The 14,123-nt window shown below is 41.5% G+C and overlaps 1 protein-coding gene across 1 annotated transcript in view; it reads left to right on the top strand.

The window, feature by feature from the left end:
- The window catches only part of LOC309554920 (CD209 antigen-like protein C), a gene marked incomplete at its 3' end in the record, with an annotated part of 67,436 nt that overhangs the window by 50,944 nt on the left and 2,369 nt on the right, over positions 1–14,123 (top strand). The window contains exon 8 of the mRNA XM_082256658.1: positions 1,086–1,201. Coding sequence (XP_082112784.1) covers positions 1,086–1,201 — 116 coding nt within the window. The remainder of the gene's footprint in view (positions 1–1,085; positions 1,202–14,123) is intronic.

Raw genomic sequence — 14,123 nt, forward strand, 5'->3', positions numbered from 1 at the left:
TCCTTCTTGTGGCAGGGAAAATTACTAAAACCCCTCCCCTTTACTGTGTCTGACATGGGAGTTATAGTTTTTCAGCCAGTCTGTAGTGTAGCCTAGATCCTCCTGCAAACTATACCTCCCTCAATCCTCTAAAATTTTCATCAGTCTTTTTTGCAATCAATATCCCCCCTCTAGTGGACGGAAGCAGGAATAACGCATGCTGTACACTACCACAGTAAAAGCCTATGCCTGTGTAGAAATCCTTTGTGTGTACACACACCGAAGCTGCAGCAGCAGCTAATCCTCTCCTGTCTTTAAAGTGTTACTAAATCCAAGACCCTGCATTTGCTGGTCTCCCACAGTACACAGAACATGGAAATGTAATTATTTTAATAAACTGCTAAATACCTTTTCTCATCTGCCGTACATAGCACTTTTGTGACTTCTATCAGTGTTTGGTTGAGTACTGTCTGGACAAAGGAGTGTTCATTCTCCTCTGACTGTGCTTTGAGGCTGCATGACCCCTGACTTCCTGTCTGGACAGTGCTGATTGGCCCTGTGCTGATCACATGCACCCTCCTAAAAAACAAAACAAAAAAAAAAAACTCCTTAGCACCTATACACACACCAAACTGAGAATTTGCATAGTGCCTCCTAGGGCTCTGTTCTATTGGCAGATGGTTTGGGGACTGTGGAAGAAGGGGAGGATCAGTGATGACAGAATCAAACAGACTTTTTAAAAAATGTGAAGGATTAACCACTTAGCATCAACCGTAAGTATACCAAACATGCTTTACTGCATATACAGACTGATTTTACTGTTGTGGGTTTAGTAACATTTTTAAGTACTGAGCTACAATTAGAAAATGAGCTTCTAGCAACATGCCCCTGCAAACATTTTACAGTACATGCTTGGTGAGGATGTTATGAGGAGCAATGCAAGCTGTTTCTTACAATATGAACTAGGTGAAAGAATAAAATATTGCCGGTAGAGGGGTATATTTGGGTGATGTCTGAGCATACACTGTAAAGCTTTGTGGAGTTAGTAGCATGTGTGTGTGTAATCATACCTTCAGTTATTTATGGGCATCTCTCTTCTTACATAGACATTCCTGAACCAGCACATTAATGCCAAAAGATATTGGATTGGTATGACAGATTCGAAGATTGAAGGCACATTTCAATGGGTTGATGGTACTTTGTTAAACTCACAATCGTACAAGTAAGTTATGTATGTATTCTTTAATTCCAGTATAATACAATAAGTGCATACCACAGTAAAAGAACCACTACGTCTAATGCAGAAATCTGAATCTACACTCATCATTGTGCTACATGTTTAGCATTACATTTTTAAAGAGTGCTTTAAATACCAAGGCAGAATTGCAGTGGTGTACGATCAGAGTTCTGCTTATCATAAGTAGGGATGATCGAACGGTTCGGGTCGACCATTGGTTCGACCCGAACATTGACTGTTCGAGGTTCGGCCGAATTCGGCAACCAGAAACGACCAAGATGCAATGGGACAGGAACTGGGCTATAAAAGCCCGTGATTGGGCCAGAACCATCAGTAAAAGCCAATTGAGGGGGCAGGAGAATGCTAGGAATGTGATTGGAGTGACTAGGGGGTCCAGAGGCCAATCATTAGTGAATACACCCCCCAGTATATAAGATAGCCCCGCCAAATCTCTACCATTTTAATACAGGGCTGTGGAAGAGAGTGGAAGCAGTTCTGTTACTTCTACTCTCAAAGTGTCATTTAGCAATTATTAGTGTGAGGAAAGGGATATCTAGTGTAGTTAGGGTGCTATTTTCCACTATAGTTAGATTAAAAAATCTAGTTTCTGTAGGGAAAGTGTTAAGTGTCAGGGTGACCGTAGTGTAGTGTAGGGTAAACTGACTCTGACTGCTATGGCAGGGTGACAAAACCCTTCCATGTCAGGGTGACCGCTATAGAGAAAAGATTGTTTCTCTTAGAACACTTATAGAACCGGATAGTGGCTTCGCCCCTGTCACCCTGCTTTTTGTTGCAGGCGCTTATAGGGCTTTTTTGAGGACATGTTTGGAGTCAGGCATGACATCTGAACTTCTGTGTAGGGGTATATATATACACACACACACATGTATGTATATATACACATACACATATATAGGTGTGAAAGTAGCAGAAACCTATGCTTGCGCTAATGAAATAATTAACACCCATATGGCTTCTCAGCTATAACACCTATATATGTGTATGTGTATAAATACATATAAGTGTGTGTGTATATATATATATATATATATACCCCTATACAGAATTTCAGATGTTTTGCCTGCCTCCAAAGACCCCCAAAAAATGCCCAAAAAAACGCCTGCTGCAAAAACACACCTGGGCATTTTTGTAGCTGGCGTTTTTTTGGGCATTTTTTGGGCGTCTTTGGAGGCAGGCATAACATCTGTACCTCTGTGTAGGGGTATATATACACACACACATGTATGTATATATACACATACACATATATAGGTGTGAAAGTAGCAGAAACCTATGCTTGCGCTAATGAAATAATTAACACCCATATGGCTTCTCTGCTATAACACCTATATATGTGTATGTGTATAAATACATATAAGTGTGTGTGTATATATACCCCTATACAGAAGTTCAGATGTTATGCCTGCCTCCAAAGACGCCCAAAAAATGCCCAAAAAAATGCCAGCTACAAAAACACCCAGGTGTGTTTTTGCAGCAGGCGTTTTTTTTTGGGCATTTTTTGGGGGTCTTTGGAGGCAGGCAAAACATCTGAAATTCTGTATAGGGGTATATATACACACGCTTATATGCATTTTACACATATAGCAGAGAAGTCATATGTGTGTTAATTATTTAATTAGCGCAAGCATAGTGTTCTGCTACTTTCACACCTATATACTGTATGTGTAAGTGTATATACACATACATGTGTGTGTGTATATATACCCCTACACAGAAGTTCTGATGTTATGCCTGCCTCCAAAGACCCCCAAAAAATGCCCAAAAAAACGCCTGCTACAAAACCGGCAAGGTGTGAAAATAGCGCAGCCACTATCCTTTTCTATTGCAATTCTAATACAAACAAACTTTTTTTTTTCTGGTTCTGGACATGCTAGCTTAAACTTCAAATGTACACTTTTTAGACCCCCCAGACACTAAATCCAAAGAAATCAAATTTTTTTTTAAATAATTTTTTTAATAGTTGGCTCTCTATCAAAAATGACGATTTTTAAGAACTTTTTTTTGTGTGATTAATAGTCCCTGGGGCATGACCCAGAACCCTAGGCACTTTTTAGGGGCATTTATTGGGTTTTAAAATGGTATTTTTTGATTACCGAAGTTCAGGTCCCATTGATTTCAATGGGGTTCTGAAATCCGGGCCGAACTTTTGGGAAGTTCGGGTGTTCTGGTCGAACCGAACTTTTGAAAAGTTCGATCATCCCTAAGTGGGACACAATCATGAAGTGGAATGAAATTTATTGGATATTTCAAACTTTTTTAACAAATAAAAAGCTGAAAAATTGGGCGTGCAAAATTATTCAGCCCCCTTAAGTTAATAATTTGTAGCGCCACCTTTTGCTGCGATTACAGCTGTAAGTCGCTTGGGGTATGTCTCTATCAGTTTTGCACATCAAGAGACTGAAATTTTTGCCCATTCCTCCTTGCAAAATGTAACGCTCCTGCGTTTTTGTAGTAGGCTGGATTTGCAGCTGCAGAATCTCCACTCAGTAGTCATGTAGAGATGTGTTGAAAAACCAGATCCAACTCTCCAGACTCATCACTGTGGGCTTGTCAGCTTCAGCATACAGATATACACACTCAATAAGATGTTCCTGGAGTGATAGGATGTATATAACAGTATGAAGATGATGTGCTGAAGGGACAGGTGTGAACAGTGACAGAGATGGCAAGCACTTGATAGAAATGTTCAGGAGAGTATTAGATGGTATTAGGTAGAATGCAGATAGGTTAGTAATCGAGTATGGTAACAGGTGGTAAGGACAGCAGATGACAAATACAGGATAGACTAACCCAGTGCAAGGATAGATGGTAGTAGACTCAAGATCTAGCAATCTATGTAACAGTGCAGATGATAGATTTAGTATGCATAGATAGTAACAGTCCTTTATGTGCAGAGGTAGATAGTGTAAGTAAGGTTATGGAGGATTCCCCTGTGGGGTACTTATCACTAGTAAAGTTAGTAGTAGCAGGGTCCAGTAGTAAGGGAGTGATCCAGTAGCGAGATACAGGGATCGGTAGCGAGGTTCCGGTCTGTTTCCAAGTAAAAGGGAATAGCTGGAGGTTCTGGTAGCAAGGTAAGCTTGTAAGCATGTGGACACACGCAGGTTGAACGAACGATGTGAGAGAGAACGCCGGTGGTTGAAATAGCCGCTCTGCGGCGCTCGGCGATGACGTCATCCGTCTTAAAGGTGTATGCGTACCACCTAATTAGAAAGGTGGGAAGCATATTTGAAAGAAAAGTGGAAAATAAGGGTACCAGAGGTACCAGAATCTTACAGTACCCCCCCCTTAAGGCCGGCTCCGGAAGTCCTATAGCACTGTTTTTTCCGGGTATTTCGAGTGAAATCTTCGTATAAGCCTAGGTGCGTGAACATCAGTGGTATCCAACCAGGTGTTGTCTTGGGGTCCATAGTTCTTCCATCTTATGAGATACTGGAGTCTTCCTCTGTGGATACGAGAATCCAAAATCTCCTTAATCTCATATTCTTCTCCGCCTTCAACTTGTACTGGAGGTGGAGGCAAGATGGTAGGCCTTATTCCCTGATTAGGAACATGGGGTTTCAGTAGCGACACATGGAAGATGGGATGGATCTTGAGATCTGCTGGTAAGGTGAGCTGTACTGCAGCTTTTCCAATAAGTTTCTTAATTGGGAAGGGTCCCAGAAATAAAGGTCCAAGCTTTTTGCTAGGGATCTTTAATCTTAAATTTCTTGTTGATAGCCAAACGAGGTCCCCAATAGCATACTGAGGAGAAGGTCTTCTACGAAGGTCGTAGTACTTCTTTTGTTGGCTATGGGCGTGTGAGATAGTGGTATTAAGTAAACCCAGAGAGTCCTTTATTTGGGTAAGATAGTCTGAGGCTACTGGGTTACTTGATGGTAGGATGCGTGGTGGAAGAAGTGTGGGATGAAACCAGGGGTCGGCAAGGTGTCCGCACACGGACACTGGTGTCCGTGAGCAGTCCTTGCCGGGTCCGCCACTGACTTTTTCACTGGAGTCTCGCTGCAGGCTCTGTGACTCCCTGAAATGTCAGTTACCGACATTCTTTTAGTGAAAAAAAAACAGTCTATAGCTGCTCCGCCTCTCCACTGCCTCCTCAGCCAATGGGAACACAGTGTACACGCCCCCTTCCCCAGCGCGCCTTGTTTAACATCAGAGGAGGAGAGGAGAGGAGTACACAGCCTGCAGCCTCATAAAAGAAGGTGAGCTGGGGCAGATAAACGATATGTATTCCTGCTGAGGAGGGGGAAGGGGAGAGGCTGTGTTTTCTAGCAGGACTCTTCCTGTCTCTGAGGCTGTTAGATGCATTTCCTGTCTGTGTGAGGAGCAGTGCACTGCTTCTAGATGGAAGATATCCTCTAAACTTCTCCCCCAATCTCTGCTACACCTCCTAATTCATTACCTGCCCACCTCCTCCTCTCCTGTATTACCACATCCAATGTCTGTGAGCTGCTGGAGCACCACAAGTACCAGCATGCCAGGAAATTGGGGCAGCAGCAGTGTGTTCAATCAGGCTGATATTTAGATGGAAAGTGCTGGTGTGTGTGTGTATACTGTGTGTGTATGTGTATATACTGTGTGTATACTTTGTGTGTATGTGTATATACTGTGTGTATGTGTATATACTGTGTGTGTATGTGTATATACTGTGTGTGTATGTGTATATACTGTGTGTGTATGTGTATATACTGTGTGTATACTTTGTGTGTATGTGTATATACTGTGTGTATGTGTATATACTGTGTGTGTATGTGTATATACTGTGTGTGTATGTGTATATACTGTGTGTGTATGTGTATATACTGTGTGTATGTGTATATACTGTGTGTATACTTTGTGTGTATGTGTATATACTGTGTGTATGTGTATATACTGTGTGTGTATGTGTATATACTTTGTGTGTATGTGTATATACTGTGTGTATGTGTATATACTGTGTGTGTATGTGTATATACTGTGTGTATACTTTGTGTGTATGTGTATATACTGTGTGTATGTGTATATACTGTGTGTGTATGTGTATATACTGTGTGTGTGTATGTGTATATACTGTGTGTATACTTTGTGTGTATGTGTATATACTGTGTGTATGTGTATATACTGTGTGTATGTGTATATACTGTGTGTATACTTTGTGTGTATGTGTATATACTGTGTGTATGTGTATATACTGTGTGTGTATGTGTATATACTGTGTGTGTATGTGTATATACTGTGTGTATGTGTATATACTGTGTGTATACTTTGTGTGTATGTGTATATACTGTGTGTATGTGTATATACTGTGTGTGTATGTGTATATACTGTGTGTATACTTTGTGTGTATGTGTATATACTGTGTGTATGTGTATATACTGTGTGTGTGTATGTGTATATACTGTGTGTATGTGTATATACTGTGTGTATACTGTGTGTGTATGTGTATATACTGTGTGTATGTGTATATACTGTGTGTATACTGTGTGTGTATGTGTATATACTGTGTGTATGTGTATATACTGTGTGTATACTTTGTGTGTATGTGTATATACTGTGTGTGTATGTGTATATACTGTGTGTATACTTTGTGTGTATGTGTATATACTGTGTGTATGTGTATATACTGTGTGTGTATGTGTATATACTGTGTGTATGTGTATATACTGTGTGTATGTATATATACTGTGTGTATACTTTGTGTGTATGTGTATATACTGTGTGTATGTGTATATACTGTGTGTGTATGTGTATATACTGTGTGTATACTTTGTGTGTATGTGTATATACTGTGTGTATGTGTATATACTGTGTGTGTATGTGTATATACTGTGTGTGTATGTGTATATACTGTGTGTATACTTTGTGTGTATGTGTATATACTGTGTGTATGTGTATATACTGTGTGTGTATGTGTATACTTTGTGTGTATGTGTATATACTGTGTGTGTATGTGTATATACTGTGTGTGTATGTGTATATACTGTGTGTGTATGTATGTATGTATGTATGTATGTATGTATGTATGTATGTATATTGTGTGTGTATATACTGTGTGTGTATGTATGTATGTATGTATGTATGTATATTGTGTGTGTATATACTGTGTGTGTATGTATGTATATTGTGTGTGTGTGTGTGTGTGTGTGTATATACTGTGTATGTGTGCGTGTGTATATACATTGTATGTATGTATACTGTGTGTGTGTGTGTGTGTGTGTGTCTGCCAAACTCTAGGGGGATCTATAATGGGATGGGAACCCTGGCCTGCTCTATGTGGGATCCATAATAGGAGGGGGACCCTGGCCTGCTCTAAGGGGGATCTATATGGGGACTGTCACCCTGGCCTACTCGAAGGATGATCTATGAGGGACCTGCCTGCCCTTGCCTGCGCTAAAGGGGGATCTATGGGGGACGGTGGACCTGCCTGCTCTAAAGTGGATGTATACATATGGGGGACCCTCACCCTGGTCTGGCCTGCTCTAAAGGGGATCTATGGGGGACCTGCCTGTGCTAAAGGGGGATCTATGGGGGACCTATCTGCCCTTTCTTGCTATAAAGGGGGATCTATATGGGAGGGGGACCCTCAACATGGCCTGGCTTGCTCTAAAGGGGATATATGGGGGATCTATGGGGGACCTGCCTGCCCTTGACTGGCTCTAAAGGGGAATCTATATGGGGAACCCTCACCCTGGCTTTGCCTGCTCTAAAGAGGGATCTATGAGGGACCTGCCTGCATTAAAGGGGGATCTATGGGGGACCTGCCTGCTTTAAAGGGGGATCTATATGGGGAACCCTCACCCTGGCTTGGCCTGCTCAAAAGAGGTATTTATGGGGGATCTGCCTGCGCTAAAGGGGGATCTATGGGGGACCTGCCCTGGCCAAAAAATATAAAGTAAGAATTTTGAAAATCTTTTAAACCGTTTAGAACAGTATACCACAAGTCTCTTTATATAAATGTTATTTTAAATGTATTTGTACTTGTAGAACTAGGCCAGAGAGTAGACAGAATGTTTTTTGATGGTTTTAATTTGAAATGTACCTCGGTGTCCTTCACTAAGGTCTGTACTTCGGAAAATGTCCGTCACAGCCTTGGTCCGTGCCTATCCCTGGATGAAACCCATAGTTCAAGTAGAACGGACTTTGCTTAGTGGTACTGTGGGTTGCGTTGTTATAAGCAAATTCCGCCAGAGGGAGAAGGTCCACCCAATCATCCTGTAGGTATGATGTGTAGCAACGCAGATATTGTTCTATACACTGGTTGACTCTTTCAGTCTGTCCGTTGGTCTGAGGGTGGTAGGGAGAAGTCAGCTTTTGCTCAATCCGTAATATTTGACAAAGAGCTTGCCAAAATTTGGAGATGAACTGTGAACCACGGTCGGATAAAAGAGTCTTTGGTATTCCGTGTAACTTGAACACATGTTTCATCAGTAGTTCCGCTGTTTGTTTGGATGAAGGTAGTCTACGGATAGCGATGAAATGTGCCATCTTTGTCAGGTGGTCCACTGACACTAGAATGGTATTAAATCCTTTAGAAGGTGGTAGTTCTACTATAAAGTCTAAGGATACAACCTCCCATGGAACCTGGGGTATTGGTAGACTGCAGAGTAGACCAGATGGTTTTGTAGGGTCAATTTTGGACCTTGCACAGATGTCACATGAAGATACAAATTTTTGTACAGACGTCTTCATATCAGGCCACCAAAACTGCCTAGTAAGCAAATTAAGGGTTTTCGTCATACCCATATGTCCTGCCATGGGCACATCATGTGATAACTCCAAGATCTTGGTACGCATAGTAGGGGGTATGTAGAGTTTATCGTTGTAGTAGAGGAAGCCTTCTGCATCAGTACTTAGTTGTGGTGGAGGTGAATCCAATCTTATACTGTGCAAAATCTCTTCCTTCAGGGAACGAACAACCCCAATAATACGTTCATAGGGTATTATAGGAATAGAAGGGATTTCAGCGCAGTTATCTTTGGTTAATCGTGATAGCGCATCCGCTTTTTTATTTTTGTCTGCAGGCGTGTAGGTCACTAAGAAGTTGAATCTTAGGAAAAATAATGACCATCGTACCTGCCGGTGGGAGAGAGTTTTGTTAGTCTGGAGGTATTGAAGGTTTTTGTGATCTGTATATATTAGTATTGGTAACCGGGTACCCTCAAGTAGATGTCGCCAATTCTCCAGTGCCAGTTTTATGGCAAGCAACTCCTTTTCACCCACTGGGTAATTCACCTCTGGGCTGCTTAATGATTTTGAAAAGAAAGCAACTGGGTGGAGTGATGAAGTGTTTGTTGGTCGTTGGGAGAGAACTGCTCCTACTGCCATATTTGACGCGTCTACCTCCAGAATATATTGGAGGGATGGGTCTGGATGGCGTAGTATGGGAGCAGAAGTAAAGCTTGATTTTAACAAGCAGAAAGCTCGATTTGCTTCTTCTGACCATTTGAATGGTTTCTTTATACTTGTCAATTGTGTGAGAGGTCTCACAATGGCAGAAAAGTTCTTGATGAACTTCCTATAGAAGTTTGAAAATCCAAGGAATCGCTGTAATGCCTTACGAGTTGTTGGTATAGGCCAGTCCAGAATACAGGATATCTTGCTCATATCCATCTTAATTCCGGTTTTGGATATGATGTATCACAGGAATAATATTTCTTCTTTATGAAATAGGCATTTTTTTAATTTCACGTATAGATTGTGTGCGAGTAATCTGGATAACACAAGTCTTACATGTTTTATATGTTCAGGGAGATATCGAGAATAGATAAGTATATCGTCCAGATATACTACAACATAGACATCAAGTAAGTCTCTAAAGATGTCGTTTATGAACCTTTGGAAGGCTGCGGGAGCATTACACAACCCGAATGGCATCACAAGATATTCGAATAATCCGTATCTGGTTCTGAATGCTGTTTTCCACTCATCTCCGTCACGGATTCGGATTAGGTTGTATGCCCCTTTCAGGTCTAATTTAGAGAAGTAAGTAGCCCCACGCACTTGTTCAATGAGTTCAGGGATGAGCGGTAAAGGATAGCGATCCTTTATTGTAATCGTATTTAATTGCCTATAATCGATAATAGGCCTAAGACTTGAATCCTTATTGCGGACAAAAAAAAGTCCTGCAGCTGTGGAAGAAGTAGAGGGTCTGATGAACCCTTTTGTCAAATTCTCATCCAAGTATTCCTTGAGAGGAGAAAGTTCATCCTGTGAAAGAGGATAAACATGACCGAAAGGCAATTTGCTGTTAGGGAGTAGATCGATAGTGCAATCATAATCCCTATGGGGAGGCAACATTTGGGCATTTTTTTCAAGGAATACTTCGGACAGATCCTGATAGCATAGTGGTGCAATCTCATCTGACACCACAGACAGGATCTTTCCATAAGATGGGAGGTTACACGTAATCTCACAATAGTGAGAAGGGAAAGACAAAGTCAGTTTTTTCCAATCTATGATTGGTTCATGTGTGTGTAACCAGGGGAGTCCCAAAATAATAGAAAAATGGGGTGAAGAAAGTATATCAAAAGTGGTGGTCTCCATATGAGACTCGTTAGTAGTGACGAGGAGTGCTTGTGTCTGGTTGGTGATTGGACCAGAAGATAGTGGGATACCGTTAATGAAACTAACAGAAACAGGTTTAGGTTTTGAAATAATAGGTATTTTATTTAAGGTAACAAAACATGTATCAATATAGTTTCCACAAGATCCGGTGTCGATCATAGCCTTGGTGGTAATCCTAGTCTGGTCCCACTGTAATGTCAAATGAACAAAGAGATAGGGGTTAGAAAAGGAAGTCGTTAATCCTCCTAGCAAAACATGTGAACACTCACCCTCTTTTTTGCGGACAAGGGGACAGACGCTTATCAAATGATCCGGGGATGCGCAGTACATGCAGAGGTTTCTGGATCTTCTTCTGGCTTGTTCAGTAGTTGATAAAGGTGGGCGTATGGTTCCTACCTCCATGGGAGTAGGGTCAACGGCCGAAATCCGAGAAGGACTAGACAATGGCATTCCCATTTTCTCAGCCCTTCTTTCATGCAGTCGCCTGTCGATGTTGATACTGAGTTGTATTAAGGCATCCAAGGTGCCAGGTAAATCCGCTCGGGCGAGCTCGTCTTTAACAGCTTCTGACAAACCGAGTCTGAATTGAGTTCGCAGAGATGTATCGTTCCACCCTGAATCAAGGGTCCATCTTTTGAACTCAGCTACAAAGTCTTCTACAGGTCTCCTTCCTTGTTTTAAAGCCCTCAATTGAATATCAGCAGTACTCTGCCTGTTGGGGTCATCATATAAACTAGCGAGTTCCGCTAGGAATAAAGAATAGGAGTTTAGAAGCTGATCATTTTTTTCAAAGAGAGAGTCTGCCCAGGCCCGTCGGTCACCCGTTAAGTATGAGATAACGGTACAGACTTTAATTTGATCAGTAGGGTATGTACGAGGTTTTAACAAAAAAAGTAATTGACATGCGTTTTTGAATTCACTAAATTTTTTCCGATCACCTCTAAACACTAGAGGAGGGTTTATTTTAGGTTCAGGGGGTTGAGCAGCAGTGAGCCGTGAAAGACGGGTTACCTGCTGTATCAGAGTCTGATTTTCTTCTTTTACTTCAGTAAGAGCAAGCATTAATGCATTTACTTGGTGTGTTAATTGTGTCACTTGAGTGGGTAATTCTGCTGAATCCATTTTTATGGTTCGTTCAATCTGTAACGCTCCTGCGTTTTTGTAGTAGGCTGGATTTGCAGCTGCAGAATCTCCACTCAGTAGTCATGTAGAGATGTGTTGAATAACCAGATCCAACTCTCCAGACTCATCACTGTGGGCTTGTCAGCTTCAGCATACAGATATACACACTCAATAAGATGTTCCTGGAGTGATAGGATGTATATAACAGTATGAAGATGATGTGCTGAAGGGACAGGTGTGAACAGTGACAGAGATGGCAAGCACTTGATAGAAATGTTCAGGAGAGTATTAGATGGTATTAGGTAGAATGCAGATAGGTTAGTAATCAAGTATGGTAACAGGTGGTAAGGACAGCAGATGACAAATACAGGATAGACTAACCCAGTGCAAGGATAGATGGTAGTAGACTCAAGAGCTAGCAATCTATGTAACAGTGCAGATGATAGATTTAGTATGCATAGATAGTAACAGTCCTTTATGTGCAGAGGTAGATAGTGTAAGTAAGGTTATGGAGGATTCCCCTGTGGGGTACTTATCGCTAGTAAAGTTAGTAGTAGCAGGGTCCAGTAGTAAGGGAGTGATCCAGTAGCGAGATACAGGGATCGGTAGCGAGGTTCCGGTCTGTTTCCAAGTAAAAGGGAATAGCTGGAGGTTCCGGTAGCAAGGTAAGCTTGTAAGCATGTGGACACACGGCAGGTTGAACGAACGATGTGAGAAAGAACGCCGGCGGTTGAAATAGCCGCTCTGCGGCGCTCGGCGATGACGTCATCCGTCTTAAAGGTGTATGCGTACCACCTAATTAGAAAGGTGGGACGCATATTTGAAAGAAAAGTGGAAAATAAGGGTACCAGAGGTACCAGAATCTTACACAAAACAGCTCGAGCTCAGTGAGGTTGGATGGAGAGCGTTTGTAAACAGCAGTTTTCAGTTCTTTCCACAGATTCTCGATTGGATTCAGGTCTGGACTTTGACTTGGCCATTCTAACACCTGGATATGTTTATTTGTGAACCATTCCATTGTAGATTTTGCTTTATGTTTTGGATCATTGTCTTGTTGGAAGACAAATCTCCATCCCAGTCTCAGGTCTTTTGCAGACTCCATCAGGTTTTCTTTCAGAATGGTCCTGTATTTGGCTCCATCCATCTTCCCATCAATTTTAACCATATTGCCTGTCCCTGCTGAAGAAAAGCAGGCCCAAACCATGATGCTGCCACCACCATGTTTGACAGTGGGGATGGTGTGTTCAGGGTGATGAGCTGTGTTGCTTTTACGCCAAACATAACGTTTTGCATTGTTGCCAAAAAGTTTGATTTTGGTTTCATCTGACCAGAGCACCTTCTTCCACACATTTGGTGTGTCTCAGAGGTGGCTTGTGGCAAACTTTAAACGACACATTTTATGGATATCTTTAAGAAATGGCTTTCTTCTTGCCACTCTTCCATAAAGGCCAGATTTGTGCAGTATACGACTGATTGTTGTCCTATGAACAGAGTCTCCCACCTCAGCTGTAGATCTCTGCAGTTCATCCAGAGTGATCATGGGCCTCTTGGCTGCATCTCTGATCAGTCTTCTCCTTGTATGAGCTGAAAGTTTAGAGGGACAGCCGGTCTTCGTAGATTTGCAGTGGTCTGATACTCCTTCCATTTCAATATTATCGCTTGCACAGTGCTCCTTGGGATGTTTAAAGCTTGGGAAATCTTTTTGTATCCAAATCCGGCTTTAAACTTCTCCACAACAGTATCTCGGACCTGTCTGGCGTGTTCCTTGTTCTTCATGATGCTCTCTGCGCTTTAAACTGACCTATCACAGTGCAGGTGCATTTATACAGAGACTTGATTACACACAGGTGGATTCTATTTATCATCATTAGTCATTTAGGTCAACATTGGATCATTCAGAGATCCTCACTGAACTTCTGGAGAGAGTTTGCTGCACTGAAAGTAAAGGGGCTGAATAATTTTGCACGCCCAATTTTTCAGTTTTCTATTTGTTAACAGAGTTTGAAAATTTAGTTCCACTTCATGATTGTGTCCCACTTGTTGTTGATTCTTCACAAAAAATTACAGTTTTATATCTTTATGTTGGAAGCCTGAAATGTGGCAAAAGGTCGCCAAGTTCAAGGGGGCCTAATACTTTCGCAATGCACTGTGTGTGTGTGTGTATATATATATATATATATATATATATATATATATATATATATATATATATATTTAAATA

The sequence above is a fragment of the Pelophylax lessonae genome (genome assembly GCF_965119305.1).
Source record: "Pelophylax lessonae genome assembly, chromosome: 4".
Lineage (NCBI taxonomy): Eukaryota > Metazoa > Chordata > Amphibia > Anura > Ranidae > Pelophylax > Pelophylax lessonae.